This window comes from Scyliorhinus torazame, chromosome 3, assembly GCF_047496885.1.
Source record: "Scyliorhinus torazame isolate Kashiwa2021f chromosome 3, sScyTor2.1, whole genome shotgun sequence".
In the NCBI taxonomy this organism is placed as follows: Eukaryota; Metazoa; Chordata; class Chondrichthyes; order Carcharhiniformes; family Scyliorhinidae; genus Scyliorhinus; species Scyliorhinus torazame.
The window spans coordinates 146,170,335-146,197,507 of record NC_092709.1 but is presented as its reverse complement, the minus strand read 5'-3'; the positions used below and the strand labels follow the sequence as shown (position 1 = coordinate 146,197,507).

At 49.6% G+C, this 27,173-nt stretch overlaps 1 protein-coding gene across 1 annotated transcript in view; it reads left to right on the top strand.

The window, feature by feature from the left end:
- The window catches only part of LOC140408742 (uncharacterized), a 264,053-nt gene that overhangs the window by 151,274 nt on the left and 85,606 nt on the right, over nt 1-27,173 (top strand). Inside the window, exons 25-27 of the mRNA XM_072496372.1 lie at nt 9,710-9,760; nt 11,719-11,745; nt 14,550-14,630. Coding sequence (XP_072352473.1) covers nt 9,710-9,760; nt 11,719-11,745; nt 14,550-14,630 — 159 coding nt within the window. The remainder of the gene's footprint in view (nt 1-9,709; nt 9,761-11,718; nt 11,746-14,549; nt 14,631-27,173) is intronic.

Here is a 27,173-nt window from a genome sequence, read left to right as displayed (position 1 = left end):
GCCTCCTTCTGCACTGTATGTTCTATGTTGTTCTATGTTGTTCTAATGTAGGATTCTATGGATATTCCTATATCACACATTGTTTCGGTAGGACTGTGTATTTAATAATTCCTTGTTATGGAGGGAGCCACTTATTATTGTCACTATAAGTATCCTGCTGACCCATATACCTTTGGGAAGAACAGGTTTATTAGAGGGAAAATGTATTACTGATGTAAATACAGTGGGACCTAGGAGCAGGAAAACTGGTTTGGTGATAGCAAATGCAGAGACAATTTAGTGCAAGTTTTCTGCTTCAGTTGGCAGAAGCTTTCCTTGGTTGGCTTGCTCTGGATCAGATCCAAAGCCAATCTGAAGTGGTGGTTCCAGTGTAATGAATGGAACACCTCTGGGATGCAGATAAAATTGACAGAAATGAAATGGCTCGAGAGAAAAGGAAACTCAATATGGTGGGTCTTTGGGGAGAAATTACCATGAAGAACAAATATAGACTTTTTTTTGCGATCAGCCAACATTTTGAGATCAATTTCTGCATTAATTAGCCTCCCCCCAACCTCTCAAGATCAGCAAATCATTGCTTCTACTTCTTCTTCAGCATAACAGGCTAACATTCATAATCTGCCAACGTTTCTGAAGGTGGTTAGCTGAACCAGACATGGCCAACTGAAATGGCAGTCATGATGGTGAAAAACGTATCAACTGTGATGATCTAAAAATGGATCTTGAAGATTGTTCCAGCCTTTTGCATGTTTGGCTTCAATTTCAGCTGCTCTTTCTGATGCGTGGGCAGAATTTTCCAGGGCATGTTTGGGGGACATGAAAGGTGAAGAAGCCCTGAAAGTGGAGTCGGGTTAGGATTTCGGCATGATCTCACCCTCTCCTGACTTTCCCCAGGAAGGCAAGCGGGGAAACCCCCTTGGATCTGTCACACAAATAATTAAAAAGCCAATTGTGTGGTTCTGTAGCCCCGAATCCTGGATTTTCCAGCTGTTTATCAACCTGGCAACAACACCCCAGGGTAACCAAGGAAAGTTGACAGCAGGAAGAGCTTCTTCAGTGAAACTGACAAGCTGGAAAGGTTGGGATGCATAGGCCATGGCCTTAGAGAGACTGCTGTTCAAAGTGAATCTTTTCGCAGAGAGTGCTTTTAGGTTTTTTCTCTTTCTGTGGAATGGGCAGAATGACAAATGAGTGCTTAGGATCAGAGTAGAAGTTCAGGAATGAAAAGAGTTGATAAGCACAGTCAAAGATAGCCAGGTACAGGCATTGGAAATGAGGACCCGACGGCCTTGTCTTGGCAACTGTTGAGGGTAAAATCAGAAGAGGAAAGAGAAAAATCGGATGGGTGAATAAAGCCAATAAAAAGGGAAGGCAATGCAGACACCCCTCAAGGCAGTGGTGATAGTGAACAAAGGAAACTTAAACTGAGTTCAGTTCATCCAGAATGAAACAATGGGCGGGATTTAACTAAATGGGAACAAAGTCTCATAGTGAGGGTGTTTACCTGCGTGTTTCCCAGCACTCGTAGCACCGATTTCTGGAGCCCCCCCCCCCCCACCCAACCAAGTGAACCCTGAGCCCCCCACAATTCACAAGCTCCAATGCATTATGGGGGGCTCCGGGGCCCACCTCCCGCATCCCCCAACGCCCGTGCCTGGCCCGATTGCCAACACATAAAAATGCCAACTTGGCACCTTGGCAGTGCCAATCTGGCAGTGCACCTTCCAGCTGGCCGTGCCACCTGGACACCCTGGCTGTCCCAGGCTGACACCCAGGTGGTGCTGCCAGGGTGCCAGGTTGACACCCAGGTGGTGCTGCCACAGTGCCAGGCTGGCAGTGCCAGGGTAGCTAGGTGGCACCAGCAGTGCCAGGGTACCACCCTGCCAACGGGGATGCACCGGGGGCTTCCAATCCCGAGCGAGACCAGCTGTTCCGTCTGGTCCCCGTTTGTGGAGACCAGGGGCGGGATTCTCCCCTACCCGGCGGGGCAGGGGGTTCCGGCATAATGGAGTGGTGGGAGCCACTCTGGCGTCAGGCCGCCCCAAAGGTGCGGCGCACCTTTAGGGGCCAAGCCCTCACCTTGAGGGGCTACGCCCACGCCGGAGTGGTTTCCGCTCCGCCGGCTGGCGGGAAAGGCCTTTGGTGCCACGCTAGCCGGCGCCGAAAGGTCTTCGCCGGGCGACGCATGTGCGGGAGCGTCAGCGGCCACTCACGGCATCCCCGTGCATGCGCAGGGGAGGGGGTCTCTTCCGCCTCCGCCATAGTGAAGACCATGGCGAAGGTGGAAGAAAAAGAGTGCCCCCACGGCACAGGCCTGCCCGCGGATCGGTGGGCACCGATCGCGGGCCAGGCCACCGTGGGGGCATCCCCCGGGGCCAGATCGCCCCCCCCCCCCCCAGGACCCCGGAGCCTGCCCACGCCACCTTGTCCCGCCGTTCAAAAGGAGGTTAATCCACGACGGCGGGCGGGGGTTGACAGCGGCGGGACCTTGGCCCATCGCGGGCCGGAGAATCGCCGGGGGTGGCCCCGCCGACCAGCGCGATTCCCGGCGCAGCGCGGTTCCCACCCCTGCCGAATCTCTGGCGGCGGAGAATTCGGGACACGGCGGGTGCGGGATTCACGCCAGCCCCCGCCGATTCTCCGACCCGGTGGGGGGGTCGGAGAATCGCGCCCCAGTACTGAAAGGCACTGGCCCGAGGTCTCCAAGGTGAAGGAAATAAATCGCAATACCGCGGGAATCTGCATATTAAAGCTGCCTCGCTTTAATATGCAGATTTGCCAAAAAGTGATCCCACCTACAATGGCCAGGGTTTACATCGCGATATTGCGTTCGATGTCACAAGGCATTATGAGTCGGGTAAATCCTGGGAGGGGAGTCTCCCAGCTTCTATCGGCTGTGGCACTGCGAGCTGCTTTTTAGGTGCAGCGTGTCCGTTCGATCACACCCAACCAGTGAGGTAGAGATTCTATCCATTCTAAACACAGGGATATATTGGATGTTTTCGGGTAATTCTATAAAAAGAGAGGTTATTGGCAGCTAATATAGGGGCCGGGGGAATGATAGGTTATCTGCCCATCTGGGAGCCCCAGCCAAAGGTAATTGTATCTTTGAATGCAAATAAGGCATTTGATAGTGTGGAGTGGAAGCACCTTTTCGAAGTTCTGGAGGAGTTTGGTGTAGGGCCAAAATTAATTTTGTGGGTACAGTTACTGTGTGGTGCCCCTTCGGCTAGTGTTTGTACTAACACCTCGAGCTCGAGGGACTTCCAATATGGGAACAAGACAGGAGTGCCCCCCCTCCTATATACATGAGTGATTCAGCCCACAGCCATAGCTTTGAGGACTTCGGGGAAGTGGAAGGGAATAAGGTTGAAACATCGAAAATAAGAGCAGGGAGAGGCAATTCTGCCCTTTGAGATTGCTCAGCTATTCATTACGATCATGGCTGATCATCCAACTCAATAGCCTAATCCCTCTTTCCCCCCATACAATTTGATCATCTTCACCTTAATTGCGGTATCTAACTGCTTCTTGAAAACATGCAATGTTTTGGCCTCAACTACTTCCTGTGATAACGAATTCCACAGGCCGACCATTCTGGGTGAAGAAACTTCTCCTCATCTCAGTCCTAAATGGTTTACCCCGTATCCTCAGACTGTGACCCCTGGGGCGGGATTCTCCGACCCCCTGCCGGGTCGGAGAATCGCCGTGGGCTGGCGTGAATCCCGTCCCCGCCGGTTGCCGAATTCTCCGGCACCGGATATTCGGTGGGGGTAGGAATCGCGCCGCGCCGGTTGACGGACCCCCCCCCCCCCCCCCCGGCGATTCTCCGGCCTGCGATGGGCCGAAGTCCCGCTGCTGGAATGCCTGTCCCGCCAGTGAGAATCAAACCACCTCTCTTACCGGCGGGACAAGGCGGCGCGGGCGGGCTCCGGGGTCCTGTGGGGGGCGATCTGACCCCGGGGGGTGCCCCCACGATGGCCTGGCCCACGATCGGGGCCCACCGATCCGCGGGCGGGCCTGTGCCGTGGGGGGACTCTTTTCCTTCCGCCTTCGCCATGGTCTCCACTGCGCATGCGCGGGGATGCCGTGAGCGGCCGCTGACACTCCCGCGCATGCGCCGCATGGCAAAGTCATTTCTGCACCAGCTGGCGGGGCACCAAAGGCCTTTCCCGCCAGCTGGCGGGGCGGAAATCAGTCCGGCGCGGGCCTAGCCCCTCAAGGTGAGGGCACGGCCCCTCAAAATGCGGAGAATTCCGCACCTTTGGGGTGGCGCGATGCTGGACTGATTCGTGCCGTTTTTGGCGCCGGTCGGCGGACATCGCGCTGATTGCGGAGAATCGCACCCCTGGTTCTGGACACACCCATCATCAGGAACATCCTTCCTGCATCTACCCTGTCTAGTCCTGTTAGAATTTTATAGCTTTCCATGATATCCTCCATCCCCTCAGAGGGGTGGGGTGGAACATAGAGTGTCCCTCTATGCTGATGATCTGCTGCTTTATGTTACGGACCCGGTCCCCACCCTTGGTGAGATAATAGAGCTGTTGAGCTTTGGTTCATTTTCGAGTTCCAAGTTGAATTTGTAAAAGAGCGTGTATTTCCGGTTAATCCCTCGGGGTGGGGAGCCAACTTGGAGATGTTGCCTTTTCGCTTGGCCAGTTCTAACTTCAGATACCTGGATGTCCGGGTGGCCCACGATTGGGCCCGGCTTCATAAATGGAACTTTGCAAGTCTGGTGAGTAAGATTAAATCCAATTTGCAAAAGTGAGATAACCTTCCCCTGTCCCTATAGAGTCTAGTTTATTAAACTGAATATTCGTCCAAGGTTTTTGCTTTTATTTCAATGTCTCTGTTGCGGGAGCTTCACCATTAGTTATTCAACTATAGCGTACTTCACTCCACAACTGACCAGATGACACTTGGAGTTGAGTTTCAGCTCATGAACTTCTTTATTCAAGCTATAGTAGGGGAGCTAGGCTACCATTAGATGGCTTACAAGCTCCCCGATCATGGAAAATACAGAGCAATTATACTTTTGTGTGTCATCTCATGTAATTAACAAATACCAATCAAAAGAATACATTTGTTCAGAAATTATCTATGTCCATTCACAAGTAATAATTAGGGTTATATAACGCATGACATATGTGTATAATTACCAATCACGATCAAAGCACGTACATAGTACTATAATATCTCCAAGCACGTAGGTGTCTCCACTTATCTACAAGCCTTCGAGACAAGTTTTAGATAAAATATACGCATAAGCCTGGTTCCCACACTCCCATTTGATTGTCCTGAGTTCTGTAAGTATCACATGAGCAGCAGCCTCATGATCAATTAAATTTCTATATGCAGGCATCCTTGATGCAACAAAAAATCTTGGATGCTTATTTGTTACTATCGCAACAACTTTCTACTATCTGTCTGTGGAAATTCTCTGACGATAGCAAACAGCAATATCCTGTGAAAACTTAGGAGTTATTTAAACCTGGTATGTATATATATGAACCTGTATAGATTGATTTATTAACCCTTTCAGGTTCCCTGGGCGGGATTCTCCGACCCCCCCTGCTGGGTCGGAAAATCCCCAGTGGGAGGCGCAAATCCCGCCCCAACGCTGGCTGCCATATTCTCCGGCGCCATTTTTCAGACGGGGGCGGGATCGCCGCCACGCCGGTCGGGGGCCGTTGACAGCGTCCCCACCCCCCGCGGCGATTCTCCGGGCCCCGATGGGCCGAGCGACCGTCCATTTTTGGCCAGTCCCGTATGCGTGGGCAGTCCTCGGGGGGGGGGGGGGGGCGCAGAGGGATCCGACTCCAGGGGGGGCCCCCACGGTGGCCTGGCCCGCGATCGGGGGCCCACCGATCTGCGGGGGGGCTTGTTCCGTGGGGGCACTTCTTCCTTCCGCGCCGGGTCCTGTAGGGCTCCGCCATATTGGCTGGGGATCGGCGTGGAGAAGAGAACCCCCCCCCCCCCACGCTTGCGCGAGAATACGCCGGGCGGTCCGTGCATGCGTGGAATCACGCCGGCCATTCCGTGCATGCGCGAACTCGCGCCTTACCTTCGCCACCGGCTGGAGCAGCGTCAACCTAGCCCCCTAGAAAGGTGAGAATTCCTCACCTTGGGGACTGTTGATGCAGGAGTCGTTGGCGCCGGTTTTCCCGCTGGCGTGGGGACGTAGTCCCCAGAAAGGAGAACCCCGGCCCCTGTCTTCCTCCCTAAGTCTTTTTTGTGAGGGTTAATAGGTTGATTTCACCCTTATATGGGCGGGCAAAACCTCGTGGATCCACAGGGCAGTTCTTCAAAGGGAGAGACAGTTGAGGGGCCTAGCATTGCTGAATTTACTTTATTATTATTGGGCGGCCAGTGCTGAGAAGGTGGTGCAGTGACCCAGGTTCCGCATGGGGACAGATAAAGGTGAAGTCATTTAGGGGATCTTGTTTGGGTGCATTGATGACGGCCTTGCTTCCGTTTTCCCCGGCAAGGTACTACTCAAACCCAGTGGGCGTGTCCACTTTAAGGATTTGGAGACAATTCAGGCAGCACTTTAAGCTGGGAGCCATATTGAGGACGGCTCCTATTTTTGCTAATCACTTATTTGAGCCATCGAGACTGAATGCCACGTTTGGCTTATGGGAAGGGAAGGGACTTGAGAGATTCGGGGATCTGTTTGTAGAGAGAAGGTTTGCGAGCTTGGGGGAATTTTTGGTGAAGCTTGGACTTGAGGGGTCGAACTCATTCAGGTACTTCAGATCAGGAATTTTATATGAGGGGCTTTCCCAACATTTCCCGTGGCACTGCCGACGTCTTTGATGGAAAAGATCCTTTCTCTGGCAGGGTCAGAGGAGGAGGGCAGCATGCCCGGTATTTACAAGCAAATTCTGTCTGAAGATTCGGGCTTGGCCGATGAGGTGAAGGTGAAGTGAGAGAGAGAGTTGGGATCTATAGTGGATGAGGAGGTGTGGAGTGAGGCCCTGCATAGGGTGAACTCCACGTCTTTGTGTGCGCAGCTTGGGTTGATCCAGCTTAAGGTGGTGCATAGGGCGCACCTGACCAAAGCTAAGATGAGTGGTTTCTTTCCGGAGGTATAGGACAGGTGCGAGCGGTGTTCGGTGGGGTCGGCCAACCACATACACACACACACACACACACACACATGTTCTGCTCTTGTCCCAATGTGGTAAGCATCCTTCTCTAGCACCATGTCAGCAGTTCTGACTATTCATCTGGAGCCTTGTCCTTAGGTGACCATTTCTGGGGTGTTAGACTCGCCAGGGCTACAGAAGGGAGTGAAGGCAGATGTCCTTGCCTTCTCCTCGTTAATTGCTCGGAGGCGAGTTGTGGTGGGGTGGAGATCTCCTACTCTGCCCAGCGCTTCAGTATGGTGGGGTGACCTATTGGAATTCTTGTACCTGGAGAAAGTCAAGTACACCATTACGGGGTCGGTTGAGGGGTTCTACCGGCATGGCAAGGAATTAGTCACCATCGCTGCTCTGAGGGGGGGGGGGGGGTTGAGCTTTGTTTCATAAAATTCATTGTAAAATGGAAAATCTTTACTAAAAATATATATTTAAAAATATAGTGGGTTTAATCCACTAAGAGCTGCCACTATTTAGTTTCCAAGGATCAATATGTAATAGATCAAATTTCACTAAAAAATGTATTCTGATCATTCATACTGCATAGCTCATCTGACTCAAGTAATTAACAGTTCACCTTCTGGAAGATAGGAAACCAGGCAGGTGTCCAATACACAGGAGGAGTCATAATGTTACAGCTCTAGAGCTATGTTATTACAAAGTCAGATAATAAGTAGTGAAGGTACACTCCTGATCATAGGGACACAGTGTGTAGAAATGCTGGACTGAAGAGAATATCTCAGGCAGATGTGAAAGTTGTCATTTTCTCAGAGTTTCTAATGAAAACACAATGCACCGCCCTCTTTGTTAGAAAAACAAAGAAATAGAAATCTATTAAAACACATTTATTTTGCTGATTGAAGAATGTACCACAGCAGAGTTTGAAACACATAACATGAATCAATCAGCAGCTAATCCTCATTGACTTTGGCAGAATCAGATGAACTTAAATCCAACCTCCAAAGTAAACCTATTGGATTTTTCCCACCAAATTGATCCTGGAATGTATTAAGGTTTAGACTAAGTTTCATACTTGAATTAGGGTTAGGGTTAGGGTAACCCTTTACAAAGAATGACCAATTTTCTCACTATGTTTGCCCATTCTGTTTTGTACATGCTGTTCTTTTTGGATACGGTAATAATAAATGGACTCTTACTGAATGTATCATTCTTTCATAGATAATCTTACCTTCTTGTGAACAATCATGGTGCTCAAACCCTTAATGCCAACTCTTGCCTGCCACCCAACCTCATGGTTGCTCATTGCTTCCACGCCACATCCATATCCACTTATCCACTATTCACCATGTGTATACCATGTGCGGACCTCGGGAGTTGAGAAATATACTTATGCAATCGTAACACAGCTCTCACTTCTACACATTTAATAGTGAAAAGAACTCCCATTCATAAAATCTGCTCAAAAGTTTAAAATCTCCACAAATGGTGAATCTCTTATAAAAACAAACTTCTATTCAGATCCCACATCAAAGACAGCTGATCATTTAAATTGCCTCCAATGATTTGGAAATGAGTATTGATTGAAGTAAATATTCACATAGCTAGATTCAAATGTTTTCGGAGTATAGTCAGAAGTTACAGAAGCAAATGATATTTGTACCTCTCATATTAAAGTTAAATTGAAAACCAAAGTTCTACCTTCACTACACAAGCTACCTTGTATTAGGCCCAAGCCTTTACAGATTCCTGCTAACCACAATTGCCTGAATTTCCGCAGGTGTTCTCCCAATCAACTGGCAGATAATCAACAGAAATGGATAGACTCTTAAACAGTTACAGCACCCAATCAGGAGGATATTCCAATAAATATTCCAAACCTCCTCTGGTACATAATTTCCCTGATAGTATATTTACTTCTTTTCATTTGCTACCCTTTAGCATTACTATTTGAAATGAAAATGAATGAAAATCGCTTATTGTCACAAGTAGGTTTCAAATGAAGTTACTGTGAAAAGCCCCTAGTCGCCACATTCCGGCACCTGTTCGGAGAGGCTGGTACAGGAATTGAACCGTGTTGCTGGCCTGCCTTGGTCTGCTTTAAAAGCCAGCTCTTTAGCCCTGTGCTAAACCAGCCTCTTTGCTATGTTCTAATTTGATTTCTTTGCTTTTGTCTGTGCACAATGGCAGTCTCCATACCTTGATCTTGCTCTTCTGCACCTACCAGAGCCCTACCTTTCCCCCTGCCCCCAGAGCTCTAATTCAAGCCATTTTTACCTTGAGGGTTATCGACTTCACTAATGCTTCTCTAATCACTCTCCTTACTTCCACTTTCCACAATCTGCAAATTCTTCAGAATGCTGAAACCCTGATCATGAACACTGGAAAGCCATTTATTCACCCTCGTAATCTCTTGCTGCACCTAACTTGCGTGCTAACACATTGGAACATTTTATCATTTGAAGCACCATACCAATGTCTTGATATTATTGTTGGTTAAGAGTGAACAGATCATGCAAATACAAAGAAAGTGCAGTTAGTATTTAGATTTTTAAAAATAATACCCGCTGCTTACTGCCTCACAGAACTATTGTTTATTTGTACAGGTTGTCGGACCCCCAGGACCTACTGGCTCACAAGGTGCATCAGGTCCAATGGTAAGTCACAGTTATTGCTTTGAGAATACGTAAATGCCACTCCTATTTGCTGAAGGGTGCGTGAATGTTCTTAAAAGTTGCTTACCATCAATGTTTATTCTTACAGATGTGGACTTACATAGGAACGTAGGATTTAGCAGTAGGGGTAGGAGTAGGCCATCCAGCCCGTTGAGCCTGCTGGCAACTCAATAAGATTATGGATAATCTGGTTATGGTCTACACTCCACTTACCTGTCTCCCCCCGCCCCCCCCCCCCCCTCCCCGTATAACCCTTGATTTTATTATCCATCATCTATCTAACTCAGCCTTGAATAAATTCAATGACCCTGCATCCACTGTTTTCTGAAGAATGGAATTCCACAGACCAAAAACCTTAAGGCATAGATCCCACAACATAACGCTGGCGGTGTGGCCTCCGATTCGGCCGCCTCGCCAGCAATTTAGTCCCTCGGAGATTGGGGTGCCATTTTTAAAGGCCGCCCCAGCGCAAAGAAGTTCACCTGAAAACCCCACCCCCCAGCACTGCCGACTGGCACTGCCCGGGCAGTGCACAGGTATTTGAAGGGACTCTAACATAAGAACAGCAGAATTCTATTGTAAACCTTTGTTACACCTTGCTCTTAGCATGAATCTGTATTTCTAAGATCACCCCTGAAGAACCTAGTTCCAGTTTTAAGATTTATTCTTGTTTTGGACCCTGTCCCTCGTGGAAATTGTTTCTGTCTATGTACAGAATCAAACCCTTTAATCATCTATCCTAAACCACCTCAATTCATCATCCCCTAATCTTCAACATTCAAGGGAATACAAACCTAGACAATGCAACCTGCCCACATCATTTGATCTTTGTCCTGAATATGATTCTAGGTGAAGCTTCACTTAAAGCTCAGTGTATTCTTCCTGAGGCACAGTGCACAGAATCTGGCATGTCCAGCTCAATGCAGAGAAATATGTGGTTAGTACAAATGAAAAGAAAGCATTCCTCAAACAGTATGAGCCTTATGAGAATGGATCAGTAAAGATGCAGGGATCTATAAAGGCAGATAAGCCATTTAAAAAGCACATAGGTTTCTGCATTCCATATATAGAGGTATGTCAAATTTTGGAATTTCTGGCCATACCCCCCAGGGAAAGAAGGAATAGGAGGCTTTGTGTAATATGTCAAAATGTTATCATCAAGCAGTCCAAAGATGTGCAGGTTAGATGGATTGGCCATGAAAAATTGCCTTTCGTGTCCAAAAGGGTTAGATGGGGTTACGGGGATAGGGTGTAGGTGTGGGCTTAGGTAGGGTGTTCTTTCCAAGGGCCGGTGCAGAATGGGTTGAGTGGCCTCTTTCTGCTCTGTAAGTTGTATGATCTATGAAGCTGAACTTAGCTGTTAGGCGGTTTAATTCACAGGAAGCATGTCTGAGGGAATATGGATTAGAATTGCAATGGGTTTCAGTAAACAAAAGATAGCTTAACCTCTTGGTGGCCATTCAAATTCATTGCTACAGCAACAGCTCAAGATATGTTGCAAATTCACTAGAATGGTGCCTGGAACTTGTTATAGTTATGAGGGTAGGCTTGCAATATTAGAAAGTTTGTCACTGGAACTGAGAAAGTTTAAAGAGAGATCCAACAGAAGTTTTCAATTTTTGAAAAGTTTTGAGATGATAATTACTGAGATGATAATTGCCTTTGGTTGACAAGCACATAGACTGAGAATGATCCATTGCGGAATGAATGGGGAATTGGAGGAAGTGATTCACGCAGAGGGTTATTAGAAATTGGAACACTTTACTGCAAGGAGCCATTGAATCCGAGCACCAAATATTCAAAAGAGAATGAAAAGAATGGATAAATATTTGAAATAGAGAATATCAAAAGAAATTGGTGGGGTGATTAGAATACAATACTGAAGGGTTCATATCAACTCATGCTTATTGTCAATCAGCTGTTCTGTTCTATTCTTACAGGGGCCACATGGACTTCCAGGATCTAAGGTAAATCATCAACAAAGGCTAAGGGGATCTAGCAAAATGAAAATGAATGATACTCTTTAATTTGTCTCCACGCCCTTTGTTAAAATGAGCTATGCATGCTTTGTGTCATTTGTTTGACTAATTTAATGTCAATTTTATGTTGTAGCATCTTTAAACCTGTAAGTTCTTGCGGCTGTAGAATAACTGTCTCCTATAAGCTTAACAAAATTTAACAAAAGTCTTGTTAAAAATGGCCCAAGATGCATTCATACAAAGTCAAGTTCCCATCTTAAATTGATCAGCCATCAATAGGACTCTATTTTTCATGGAGAGGGAGAAGATTTATCGGCAGAATCCCTGAAGTAGCACAAAGCCAGAGGCGATAGATTTCATCCAACTGCCCTGTACAGATTTGAGAAGATTTCTGTGAAGTTCATCTGTGCCCTGGCTTCGCAGAACATTAGGGGTTCCATGCAGATTATACATGATGTGAATATCATATAATGCTAACAATTTGATTGGACTGCATATTGAATCAGAGCAGCTAGCGCTCACTTCCAGGATGTAGGAACTGCAGGTCAAACAAGTGATTAAATTTTCCTCATGCCTTGACAACTGATAATGATACCGCTGTAATTGAAGAGAGCTTGGATAGTTTATTTATTTATTTATTTTGAAGTTGTTTTTTTTTTCCAAAAATTCCAATTAAGGGGCAATTTAGTGTGGCTAGTCTACCAACCCTGCAAATCTTTGGGTTGTGGGGGTGAGACCCACGCAGACACGGGGAGGAGGTGCAAATTCCACACGAACAGTGACCCGGTACCGGGATTGAACCCGGGTCCTCAACGCCATGAGGCAGCAGTGCTAACCACTGTGCCACCATGTCACCCTAGCTTGGACAGTTTAATTAAGGTATCCAATAATTGTGAATGCCATACAGAAAAGAACCCCGAGTTCTGTGCAGTAGGCACCATTGTCACTCCGAGAGGCAGCACCTCACTGTGTCCGGCGATTGTAGGGAGGGTTCCGCATTGCTCCTGACACAAGCTGTCTCTGACTTAGAACACTCCATATTGTCACTGGATGGAAAGAAGAAAATACATTCCACTTTCCATCACTATCGTCAGTTTGCCAAAGGCAAAAACCTCTAAACTAACCATATTGTATATCACCATCACAGCTCATGAACTTATAGGTTTAAAATGATCACTGCACAAAAGGTTTTACTGAAATATCTGTGCATCTGTCAGTGTATTATTAAAAGTCTCACCAGTCGCATACCTGAATCAGAATCATTAGCAAATTACTTGTCTACAGTTAATGCATCTGATCAAAGTTTAAGAGTTATCTTCGTCTACATCAGTGTCTTCTGAGCAAGGACTCTTGTAGGCTTCCTGCCCATGTAATACACAGCTGTGCAGATGTGGCAATGGTCCCTCTCATTGCTTCGAAAGCAGTTCTGTAGATTTTGAACGTTGTACATACAATACGTTGGTCATTATATTACAAACACTTCAGGATGAGGTTTCATGAGATATTACATTCATTATGGAGGGCCTTGGTGAGACTACATCTGGAACACTGTGTACAGCATCGGCCTCTTTCTTTGAAAAAATATATAATTGTGTTAGAAGCAGTTCAGAGAAGGTTCACTGCACCCCTTCCTGAGATGAGGGGCTTATCTTATGAAGAAAGGTTGAACAGGTTGGTCTATGCGTTAGAGTATAGAAGAATGAGAGGTGATCATTTTGAAACATTCAAGATCCTTAGGGGATTTGATAGGGTAACTACCGGTAGGATTTTCCCTCTTGTGAGAGAGACTAGAACCAGGGGACACAGTTCACCATTTAAGACAGAAATGAAGAGATTTTCTTTCTCTCAAAGGTTTATTCGTTTATGGAATTTCTTCCCTAGTAGTGTCTGGGTATTGAATTTATTCAGGGCTGAGTTAGACACATTTTGGGTAGACAAGGACACAAGGGCCATGGTCGGGCAGACGGCAAAGTGGAGTTGAGACCACAACTAGATAAGCCGTGATCTTATTGAATGGCGGAGCAGACTTGAAGGGCCAAATGATCTATACCTGCTCCAAAGTCCTAAATTCCTACAATAAATTAACAAAGCTTTTCTTTTGCACACTCCTAATTTTTCAGAATAATCAAAGACTCTAGTACTTTCGTACAGTGGTCATCTATCTGCTATTTTTGCACTGATATCACCTATTTATTTTAAATTAGTTAATGACTCTAATAGAATTGCGAACTGAGAAGTGCCTTTGAACACATTTAAGTTTTAATTGTCTAATATTGCCGGTAGTATGTTCTAGGCTTGTATTCCAGCACCCCAGCTGTGAAATATAGGGGGAAATGACAGCCCTCCTTCAGGGAGCTGGTAGAAAGAACATTTACTAACAAACCATACATTTGGGTCTCTCAGATTATTCCATAAGTAAAGTACATAATGACAACTTTGAACAGATGAAATACTGCACAAACTCAGATACGACCACTGTGATATTAAAAATGTCTGCAAAGATACATGTACCATTCTGAAATAGGTTTCTTCCTTCTAAGCATAATTTAATCAAGGAAGAAGAAAATGTTTTCTGCATCTAATATGAAGTAAATATCAGGAATGCAAATGCGCTATAGAAGGATTGGAAAGAGCATTGGCCACTGGGAATGGGGTGGGAGAGGGGCGGGGGTAGAAATAATCCGTTGACGGATGCACAGGTATTTGCAGTAGCTTTCTGTGATTAATTTAAATGCATTTCTGTCCCAGCTTCAAAGTAGCAAAAAAAAGGTGGACTTTACTTTTACATTTAGGGTGAACCGGGGTTGAATGGTGTTAAAGGAGGGAAGGGTGAACCAGGTCAAAAAGGTGACAGAGGACCCCTTGGTCTCCCAGTAAGTAGATAACATTTAATACAGCTTACATCATAAGAGTGCCAACATCTCTGGTTTACTCTGAGTAATACTGGAGAACAAATGCACAGTGCTGGAGCAGAAACAAACCACTAACTGTCAGTATCACCTAGTTACATTGTGTGCTGTCTTATTAGATTCCTTTAATAACTGTTTTCATTCGCAATTTTTTATTTTTTTTAATTCACTTCTGCAGAATGCAGATGATAATTCCAAAAGGATTAACAAGCACCATTGTCATTATATGTACATTATGTCCCGTCTTGTGATGTCTCATTTAGGTTTATCTTTTTTAGTGTATCTTGTTCATTTCCTTTAAACTGATTGAAGAATGGTGTGGACATCTCACAAGTTGCACAGTTGCATTTAATTTAACTTATTTTAAGAGCATCTAGGCGTACATTTTCCTCCATTTGCCCAATGTTAATTAAAAAAAAGGTTCAGTGTAACTGTACGTCAGGAAGCCCCTTTCATAATTTCAGTTAATATGTTCACAACCATTAGTGAATGGAGGAAAATATTAATAGCTGTCTTGTACTAAGTGATGGGTGAGATTTGGCACGCGTTATTCTGCAGAGTTGGGCCAAATGTGAAAATTGATGGTCAACTGTAAGCCATTTTTGTCAGTATAATCATTCTCACATCCAATTTGCTTATAAATGAAATGTTACTACAGCCACAGTGTGATTCTGCCTGTAGCACAAGTAATATAGGTTGTTATAGAAGTTATTGTCGTGTTGTTCACCCTGGGGTAACACGGACTGCAACAGGATGCAGATGAACGGTAAAGCATACACCAAACGTAGGCATTGGTTCAATACGATTTATTGAACTTCTGTAACAATGCACATAGCTGGCTGTGGGTTGACACTCTACTACTCTAAGTGTACTAACTCTAACTTACTAGACCAGGCTAGCTCTGATCCACGTGTAGAAGGTGCTGACTGATATGTACACCCTGACTGTCACTACAGTTGTCACCAGTGGAAAGAGGCGGAGTGCTGATGCCTCGTGTGTTTTATAGTTGGAAGCCCCCCTCTGATGTTCTGTCTGGTGATTTGTTGTGTTCTGTCCTGTATATTGATTGGCTAACCTGGGTGTCTGTCACTGCCTGTTTTTACCTCATGATGTGCATGGGTGCATATTATGACATCCCCCTTTTTAAAAAAGAAAATTGTCGGTTGCTTAGAGCATATATGACATATTTACAGATATAACTATTTACAGCAAATGGCGAGTGAATGAATATGTACATGTAAGGTGTCTAGCGTGCAGATACAGAACAATATATACAAAGGAAATATTTATAAGTCCAATCTTTGGGGCTGGTGTCGGATCCTTGTCGACCGCCTGAGAGGTGGAGGTGGGGACGACGGTGCCTTGACAGGCGGGATTGCAGCCAGATTGGTGGCCTCGTGGAGCGAGGTGTCCGGAAAAGGCAGAACGACATCTGGGAACGCGAGATCCGGTGGTGGGCAGGCAAGTTTGCGTAGTGCCCTTCTGTTGCGCCTGACAATGGATCTATCAGCCATGCGAACCACGAACGACCTGGGAGCAGCCTGTCGAACAACAGCTGGAGCTGACCAGACTCCACCAGGCAACTTGATGCGAACAGCATCTTCCGGAGAGAGCACGGGCAGATCAGTAGCATGAGCATCATATGTCAACTTTTGCCGGTTTCTGAGTTGCTGCACCTTTTGCAGCACTGGGAGGTGATCCAGGTCAGGTAAGTGAATAACCGGAACAGTCGTCCACAGGTGATATATCGTGATTCATAAGGAGTTGTGCCGGAGACATACCGGTGGACAGAGGGGTTGCCCTGTACGCCAGGAGTGCAAGGTTAAAGTCAGAAGCTGAGTCCGCAGCCTTGCAGAGCAGTTGCTTCACGATATGGACCCCTTTTTCGACCTTTTCGTTAGATTGCGGGTAATGCGGGCTCGAGGTAGTGTGCTTGAACTGGTATAGCTTCGCAAAGTTGGACCACTCTTGGCTGTAGAAGCAGGGACCGTTGTCGCTCATGACCGTGAGCGGAATACCATGCCTGGCAAATGTCTCCTTGCAGGCCTTGATGACAGTCCTTGATGTGAGGTCGGACAGTTTTACCACTTCGGGGTAACTCGAGAAGTAGTCAATTATAAGCACGTAGTCACGCCCATTGGTGTGAAAAAGGTCGATTCCCACCTTTGACCACGGAGAGGTCACAATCTTATGTTGCTGGAGTGTTTCTTTGGGCTGAGCAGACTGGAAACGCTGGCAAGTCGCACAATTGAGGACCATGTTGGATAGGTCCTCGTTGATGCCAGGCCAATAGACAGCCTGCCGGGCCCTGCGCCTGCATTTCTCGATACCTATGTGTCCCTCGTGGATCTGTTTGAGCACTAAGCTCTGGAGGCTGCGAGGAATAACGATACGATCCAGCTTCAGGAGGATCCCCTCGACAACTGTTAGGTCATCATTGACATTAAAGAACTGGGGCATTGCCCTTTCTGCCAACCATTTGCAAGGTGATATATGACCCGCTGCAGAAGATGGTCCTTGGCAGTCTCTTCTCGAATGTTGACGACTCGTTCGTCTGAGGCCCGGAGGTTGCTGGCACACAGTTGCACCTGTGCCTCAATCTGGCGGATGAAGTCAACCTGTTCACAGGGCGAGGTGATGGCGCGAGACAGGGCATCCGCAATTATCAGCTCCTTGCCCGGTGTGTAAACCAATTCGAAATCATACCTGCGGAGTCGAAGGAGAATGCGCTGAAGTTTGGGCGCATGTCATTCAAGTCCTTGTGAATGATATGGGCTAGGGGTCTGTGGTCAGTCTTTCCCCAGGATGCTGCTGCTGTTGACACTTACTGCTCCCCTAGAAAGTCAAGGAAATGTTGCCACCGCCGGGAGAACCCCATCAAGGACCCTCTCAAGGTGAACTTTATTCGCTCCAGGCTGAGGAACCCCGCCATGTCGCTAACCCAGGTCTCCACACTCGGGGGTTTCGAGTCCCTCCACATTAACAAGATCCATCTCCGGGCTACCAGGGAGGCAAAGGCCAGCACCTCGGCCTCTTTCGCTTCCTGCACTCCCGGATCCTCCGCCACCCCAAATATCGCTACCGCTGGGCTCGCCTTCACCCGAGCGTCCAAAACCCTAGACATCACCCTCGCAAACCCCTGCCAGAATCCTTTAAGTGCCGGGCATGCCCAAAACATATGGGCATGATTCGCCGGACACCCCGCACACCTCGGGCACCTGTCCTCCACCCCAAAAAACCTACTCATTCTTGCCGCCGTTATATGCGCCCGATGCACCACCTTAAACTGGATTAATCCAGGGGCTGTTTAGCACACTGGGCTAAATCGCTGGCTTTGAAAGCAGACCAAGGCAGGCCAGCAGCACGGTTCGATTCCCGTAACAGCCTCCCCGAACAGGTGCCGGAATGTGGCGACTAGGGGCTTTTCACAGTAACTTCATTTTGAAGCCTACTTGTGACAATAAGCGATTTTCATTTCATTTCATTTCATCCGAGCCTGGCACATGATGAGGAGGAGTTCACCCTGCCCAGGGCATCGGCCCACAGGCCCTCATCCAGCTCCTCGCCCAGCTCCTCCTCCCACTTATCCTTCAACTCCCCCACTGAGGCTTCCTCTACCTCCTGCAGCTCCTGATATACGTCCGACACCTTCCCCTCCCCTACCCAGACGCCAGACACCACCCCATCCTGGATCCTACGTGGGGGCAGCCGTGGGAATGTCCCCACCTGTTTTCTAAGGAAGTCCTGAACCTGAAGGTACCTGAACGCATTCCCCGGGAGGAACCTGGGGAGAACCGTCATCTTCACAGTCTGCACCCGTCCCGCCAAGGAAAGCGGGAGCATATCCCACCTTTTAAACTCTCCCTCCATCTGCTCCACTAGCCAGGTTAAGTTGAGCCTGTGCAGGGCATCCCAGTTCCTGGCCACTTGTATCTCCAAGTACCAAAAGCTCCTCTCCACTATCCTGAGCGGGAGATCCCTCAGTCTCTCCTCCTGGCCCCTACCGTGGACCATGAACAGCTCACTCTTCCCCACGTTCAGCTTATACCCCGAGAAGCTCCCAAAGTCTCCCAGGATCTGCACAACCTCCCCCATCCCCTCTAACGGGTCCGAAATATACAACAGCAGATCATCTGCGTTGAGGGAGACCCGGTGCTTCTCCCCTCCGCGCCCCAGCCCCCTCCAATCCCCCGAAGTCCTGAGCGCAATGGCCAACGGCTCAATTGCCAGGGCAAACAGCAACGGGGACAGGGGACACCCCTGTCTCGTCCCCCCGTGCAGTCTGAAATATTCCGACCTTAGCCGGTTTGTGGACACACTCGCTACAGGGGCCTGGTACAGCAGCTTGACCCACCCCTATAAATCCCTCCCCAAATCCAAACCTGCCTAGCGCCTCCCACAGATACTCCCACTCCACCCTGTCAAAGGCCTTCTCCGCATCCATCGCAGCCACCACCTCCACCTCCCCCCCCCCCCCCCCCCCCCCCACTCCGAGGGCATCATGATAATATTCAGGAGCCTCCTCACGTTCGTGTTCAGCTGCCTGCCCTTAACAAAACCCGTCTGGTCCTCCCCAATCACTCCCGGGACACAGTCCTCTATTCTGGTGGCCAGAATTTTTGCCAACAGCTTGGCATCCACATTCAGGAGCGATATCGGCCTGTAGGACCCACACTGAAGCGGATCCTTCTCCTTCTTCCAGGATAAGCGAGATCAATGCCTGCGACATTGTCGGAGGGAGGGTCCCTTTCTCCTTTTCCTCATTGAATGTTCTCATCAGGAGCGGGCTCAGCAGCTCCGAGAACTTCTTATAAAATTCTACGGGGAAGCCGTCCGGGCCCGGGTCGTGTGTGTTCATTGGTTATCCTGTGTGTCAATCACTGCCTGTCTGCATCTCATTATATACATGTGGATATTATGACATCTCCCCTTTTTGAAGTAACGTTTGGAACGTGGCGGTATATACATGCATGATTATATTCAAGTGGTGAGTGAATGAACATATGTACGTGGGAAGGTGTCTATCGTGCAGATACAGAGCAAACTGAACAAAATTTACAAGATTTAAGTCTATGGATTCAGTCTTTGTGGCGGGTGACGAATTCTTGTAGATCGCCTTAGAGGTGGAGGGGGGACGCCGGCACTTGGACAGGCGGGATTGCTGCCATGTCGGTGGCCTCATGGAGAGGCGGGATCGCTGCCAGATCGGTGGCCTCGTGTTGCAAGATGTCCGGAGGAGGCATGATGACATGCGGAGAAGTGCGGCCAGGCGGTGGGCAGGGAACGTTTCGTAGCGCCCTCCTGTTGCGCCGTAGAATGGAGCCATCAGCCATTTGGACAATGAAGGACCTGGGGGCAGCCTGCCTGGCGACAATAGCTGGGGCTGACCAACCTCCCTCAGGCAACTGGACGTGAACAACATCATCTGGAGCCAGTGCAGGTAGATCCTTGGTATGAGCATCATACGTGATCTTCTGCTGGTCCCTGGATCGCTGCACTTTCTGCAGCACCGTGAGGCGGTCAAGTTCTGGAACATGGATGGCTGGAACAGTCGTCCTCAGGTTGCGGTTCATGAGCAGCTGCGCCGGAGACAAACCAGTTGACAGAGGGGTTTGCCCTGTATGCCAACAGTGCCAGGTTGAAGTCCGAGACTGAGTCTGCAGCCTTGCACAGCAACCGCTTGACAATATGGACCCCTTTTGTGGCCTTCCCTTTTGATTGCGGGTAATGGGGACTGGATGTGATGTGACTGAAGTGGTAGGATCGTGCAAAGTCGGACCACTCTTGGCTGTAGAAACATGGGGCCGTTGTCACTCATTACTGTGAGTGGTATCCCGTGCCTGGCAAACGTCTCTTTGCAGGCTTTAATCACTGACTTGGACGTGAGGTCCGACAGTTTCACCACTTCCGGGTAGCTGGAGAAGTAGTCGACCAAGAGCATGTAATCACGCCCATTTGCGTGAAAGAGGTCTATCCCCACCTTGGACCACGGAGAAGTCACAATCTCGTGCTGTTGCAGTGTTTCCTTGGGCTGAGCTGGTTGAAACTTCTGGCATGTTGAGGACCGTGTTGGCAATGTCCTGGCTGATGCCAGGCCAGTAGACTGCCTGCCGAGCTCTGCATCGACATTTTTCGACCCCAAGGTGACCCTCATGGATCTGTCTGAGCAACATGGCTTGCATGTTTTGGGGAATGACGATTCTATCTAGTTTAAGAAGGATTCCCTCGACAACCGTTAACTCGTCCTTAACGTTGAAGAACTGGGGGCACAGCCCCTTTTGCCAGCCATGGGCAAGGTGTTGCATCACGCGCTGCAGTAGAGGATCTTTGGCAATTTCTTCGCATATCTGGACAACTCTTTCATCAGTGGCTGGGAAGTTGCTGGCACACAACTGCACCTGTGCCTCGATGTGGCGAATGAAGTCGCCCGGTTCACACGACATGGTGATGGATCGGGATAGGGCATCCGCGATGATCAGCTCCTTGCCCGGTGTATAGACGGGTTCGAAGTCATATCGGCGGAGACGAAGAAAAATTCGCTGCAGCCGAGGTGTCATGTCATTTAAATCCTTCTGGATTATGTGGACTAAAGGCCTGTGGTCTGTTTCCACCGTGAACTTCGGCAGACCGTATACATAGTCATGAAACTTGACTATTCCTGTCAGGAGACCCAGACACTTCTTTTCAATCTGGGCATAACGTTGTTCGGTCGGAGTCATGGTCCTGGATGCATATGCCACTGGAGCCCAGGACGAGGAGTCGTCTCGCTGGAGGAGCACCGCCCCAATGCCGTCCTGGCTTGCGTCTGTGGATATCTTGGTATCCTTGGTTGTGTCAAAGAACGCTAGTACAGGGGCTGTGGTGCGCTTCGCCTTCAGCTCAAGCCACTCCGCTTGATGTGCGGGAAGCCACTGGGACACTGTCGACTTTTTAACGAGATGCCGGAGGGTCGTGGTGTGGGATGCCATGTTGGGAATGAATTTTCCCAGAAAATTTACCATCCCGAGGAAGCGGAGGACCACCTTTTTGTCCTCTGGTGTCTTCATGGCATTGATTGCCAGCACCTTGTCGGCGTCAGGTTGCACACCATATTGTGAAATGTGGTCACCTAAAAACTTGATAGCGGACGGCCCAAACGAGCATTTGGCCCTGTTGAGCTGGAGGCCATTTTCATGAATCCTCTGGAAAACCTGTTTGAGGCGATCAATGTGATCCTTGGGCGTCGTGGACCAGATGATCACGTCGTCCACATAGACTCACACCCCCTCGATGCCCTCCATCATTTGCTCCATTATGCAATGAAATAATTCGGAAGCTGATATGATACCAAAAGGCATGCGGTTGTAGCAATACCTGCCGAACGGAGTGTTAAAAGTGCACAGCTTCCGACTGGACTCGTCCAGCTGAATTTGCCAGAAGCCACGGGAGGCGTCCAGCTTGGTAAAGAATTTGGCATGAGCCATCTCACAGGGCAATTCTTCATGCTTCGGGATCGGGTAATGCTCTCGCATGATGTTGCGATTCAGGTCTTTGGGATCAATGCAAATGCGGAGTTCGCCAGAGGGTTTCTTGACGCAGACCATGGAGCTGACCCAGTCTGTGGGTTCCGTGACCTTTGAGATGATGCCCTGGTCTTGGAGCTCTCATAGCTGCGTTTTCAGACGATCCTTGAGAGGAGCTGACACCCGGCGTGGTGCATGGATGACTGGGGTGGCATTCGGCTTGAGCAATATCTTGTAGCGATATGGGAGCATGTCCATCCCATCAAACACATTGTGGTATTGTGTGAGAATGTCGTCTATCTCAGCCTGGAGATTCGCATTGGGCGAGGCCGTCGCCGGTATCGAGGACATGGCATAAACTCGCTGTACCAGATTTAGGAGTTTGCATGCGCGAGCCGGTGAGCAGGGATGTCTTGTCAGGCCGGACGATCTCGAATCTTAACGTCGCCTTGATTGCCTTGTGAGAGACATCTACCTGACACGACCCACTGGCAGCCATGTCATTACCATTGTAGTCAAGGAGCTGGCAGGCTGGTGGAAGAATTCTCGGTTGGTGTCGGATGCTGTCGAGGTCCGACTGTGATATGAGGTTCGCAGACGCGCCAGTGTCCATTTTAAATCGGATGCGAGACTGGTTGACCGTGATGACGGCACACCACTTGTCGTCAGGATCCACACTGAGGATCGAAAGATGGTTGGCAGGCACGGTAGATACCAACTCGCGTGTGGTGATGATGCCCACCCGATATGTAGACTCAGGCAGTCAGCATCGGGGTCCGTTGGGCTGTCTGGATCAGATTCCTGCATGTCTTGTTGTATGCAGCGGACACATCTGTGCTGCAGCTGGGATCGCTGGCTGTTGTTCGGTGGAGTGGACCTGCAGAAGGCCGTGTAGTGGCCAGGCTGTCCACACTGTAGACATCGCCTGCCTTTGGCTGGACATTGCCGCCTTAATTGGGCGGAGCCACAATTCGGACACGTCATGACGCTGACGTCAGCACGTTCTGTGCGCCATCGTGCATGCGCAGTGCGGTCGGCCGACGTTCACGCATGCGCCTCAGGATCTTCGGCTTTATCGTCCACCCAGTCGTGGCGCGCATGCGTGGGGGCCCGAGAAAAGCGCGTGAAACGGCCACTCTCCTCAATGCTCCGGCCTTGCATTTTCGCTATGGCCTGCACCCTTTCTGCCTCGTGGGAGGCCAGTTTTGCAGTTTAGCCGCCCTGATGCGGGAGTAGCGATTTCTGGCATGCTCATGGACAACCCACATTCCGACGGCGACGGAGAGGGTCAACTGTTTGATTTTGAGGAGCTGCTCCCGCAGGGAGTCGAACTGGACCCCGAAAACGATCTGATCCCGGATCATGGAATCAGTCGTCGAGTCATAATTACATGACTGCACTAGGATGCGGAGATGGGTCAAGAAGGACTGAAAAGTTTCATCTTTACCCTAAAGCCTCTGTTGGAAGATGTACCGTTCAAAGCTCTCATTCACCTCAATGTCGCAGTGGCTGTCGAATTTCAGCAGAACTGTCTTGAACTTTGTCTTGTCTTCGCCATCGGCAAACGTGAGCGAGTTATAGATGTGGATGGCGTGATCCCCCGCAGTCGACAGGAACAGCGCGATCTTTCTGGCATCCGATGCTGCCTCAAGGTTGGAGGCCTCGATGTACAGGAGGAACTTTTGTTTGAAGACTTTCCAGTTGGCGCCGAGGTTGCCGTAGATCCGGAGTTGCGAAGGAGGCTGGATTCTTTCCATGCCGCTGGATGGCTGCTTGCTGGTCATTGCAGATGCACTCGAGGTAGGTTCGTTAGGATTAATAACACTCTGGTACCATGATGTGTTAAGTAAGTTGGTTCAACGTTGACTGCAACTGGATGCAGTGAAACTAGAAACAGGCTTCTGACACAGGAGATGGTCCAACACTGTTTTATTGAACTTCCTGATTGCTGTACATAGTCTGCTGTGAGTTGACACTCTATCAATCTAACTGATAACCTCCTACTGGCTTGACCAGACTAACTCTCTACCTCATGGGGATAGTGCTCACTGGCTTGTGCACTCTTACTATCTCAGTAGCTGTGTCCTGTAGAGAGAGGGAGAGTCTTAATGCTCTGTGTGCTTTATAGTGGTGGTGTCCTGTCTGGTGATTGGTTGTTATGTGTCGTCTGTGTTCATTGGTTATCCTGTGTGTCAATCACTGCCTGTCTGCATCTCATTATATACATGAGTGGCTATTATGACAAGGCCCAGGCACTCTTTCTCTATCTCAGCATACCTCTGCTCAGTGGGAGTCATGGCCCTGGACGCATAAGCCACTGGAGGCCAGGACGAGGAGTCATCCTTCTGGAGGAGCACCGCACCAATGCCGTCCTTGCTGGCGTCCGTGGAGATTTTTGTCTCCGGCTCTGGGTCTAAAAACGCTAGTACCGGAGCAGTGGTGAGCTTTGCCTTTAACTCGAGCCACTCTGCTTGATGTGTGGGTAGCCACGGGAATGCAGTGGACTTCTTCACCAGATGCCTGAGAGCCGTGGTGTGTGATGCGAGGTTGGGAATGAACTTTCCCAAGAAGTTAACCATACCCAGGAAGCGGAGTACCGCCTTTTTGTCTTCCGGGGTCTTCATGGTGTTGATGGCCTTGAGTTTGTCCGAGTCCGGTTGCACGCCCTGCTGGGATATTTGATCACCCGAAAACTTGATTGATGACATGCCATAGGAGCATTTGACCTTGTTCAACTTGAGGCCGTTGGCATCTATGTGTCTAAAGACTTGTTGGAGATGCGGGGCGTCATTCTCCGACCCCCCAGCGGGTCGGAGAATGGCCGTTGGCTGCCGTGAATCCCGTCCCCGCCGGTTGCCGAAGTCTCCGGCACCGGATATTCGGCGGGGGCGGGAATCGGGCCGCGCCGGTTGGCGGCCCCCCCCCCGCTGAATTCTCCGGCCCGGATGGGCCGAAGTCCCGCCGATAAATTGCCTGTCCCGCCGGCGTGGATTAAACCACCTTTTGAACGGCGGGACATGGCAGCGTGGGCGGGCTCCGGGGTCCTGGGCGGGGCGCGGGGCGATCTGGCCCCGGGGGGTGCCCCCACGGTGGCCTGGCCCGCGATCAGGGCCCACCAATCCGTGGGCGGGCCTGTGCCGTGGGGGCACTCTTTCCCTTCCGCCTCCGCCACGGTCTCCACCATGGCGGAGGCGGAAGAGACTCCCTCCACTGCGCATGCGCGGGAAACTGTCAGCGGCCGCTGACACTCCCGCGCATGCGCCGCTGCGAGATGTCATTTCCGCGCCAGCTGGCGGGGCGGAAATTCCTCCGGCGTCGGACTAGCCCCTCAATGTTGGGGCTCGGCCCCCAAAGATGCGGAGCATTCCGCACCTTTGGGGCGGCGCGATGCCCGTCTGATTGGCACCGTTTTGGGCGCCAGCTGGCGGACATCGCGCCGTTTCGGGAGAATTTCGCCCGAGATGTGTGTTCCTCTGGGGTCGTGGACCATATAATTACGTCATCAACATAAACCCGCACACCCTCAATGCCCTCCAGCATCTGTTCCATGATCCTGTGAAAGATTTCAGAGGCTGAAACAATACCAAACGGCATGCGGTTGTAACAGTACCTTCCGAAAGGTGTATTAAACGTGCAGAGCTTCTTGCTGGACTCGTCCAGTTGTATCTGCCAGAAGCCACGTGATGCATCGAGCTTCGTGAAGAATTTGGCATGTGCCATCTCACTGGTTAGCTCCTCACGGTTCGGGATCGGGTAGTGTTCCCGCGTTAGGTTTCGGTTAAGATCCTTGGGATCTATACATATGCGCAGTTCTCCAGAGGGCTTTTTCACACAGACCATCGAGCTGACCCGGTCAGTCAGTTCCGTCACTTTAGAGATTATACCCTGGTCTTGGAGCTCCTGCAGCTGTGCCTTTAAACGTTCCTTCAGAGGAGCCGGCACCCGGCGTGGTGCATGGATCACAGGCGTGGCATCAGGCCTGAGTAAGATTTTGTAGCGGTACAGCAGCGTGCCCATCCAACTGAACACATCCGGGTATTGTGACAGGATTTTGTCAATGTCAGCCTGAAGATTCATATTGACAGAGGACATGGCATGTACTCGCTGGACGAGATTGAGTAGCTTGCATGCATGGGCACCAAGCAGGGAAGCCTTGTCAGGCTTGACGCTTTCGAATCGCAGTGTGGCTTTGATGGCCTTGTTGGAGACATGCAGGTGACAAGACTCTAACATAGTAATGGCATTGCCATCATAATCAAGCAGCTGGCAGGCCGGCGCAAGAATTTTTGGCTGCCTTTGGATGCGAGCAAGATCTGCTTGAAGTATGAGATTGGCTGAAGCACCAGTGTCCAGCTTGAACCCGATGCTGCATTGGTTGTACGACAGCGCGCCATTCGTCCGCAGAATCCACGTTGAGGATGGGTAGGCGTGTTGCTGAATTTGAGGCTGCCTTGTCATACGTGGTAATGATGCCCACACGATATGGGGACTCCAGGCAGTCGTCCTGTGGATCCGTGGTGTTACCAGGTTCTGAATCCAGCAGCCCTTGCTGCACACATTGAACGCGTTTGCATTGGAACTGGGATCGCTGGCCCACGATCGGAGGTGCAGACCTGCACAAGGCTGCATAATGGCCAGGCTTCCCACAATTTAAACATTGCCTGCCTCTTGCAAGGCATTCCCGCTTTAAGTGGGTGGTGCCGCAGTTCGGGCATGTCATGACGTTGACGTCGTAACGCTCCGTGCGTCGTTGCACATGCGCAGTGCGGTCAGCCACCGCTCGCACCTGCGCAGTGTGGTCTTTGGCCGCTTCGTTCTCCCGTCCGTGGTGCGCATGCATGGGACCCCGGGAAAAGCGCGCAAAATGGCCGCCTTCATCGATGCTAAGGCGCCGCATTCGGGCGATGGCCTGTACACTCTATGCCTCGTGGGAGGCAAGTTGGTCCTGTTCTGCCGATTTAAGGCGGGAGTAGAGACCTTTCGCCTGTTCATGCACTTTGCACGT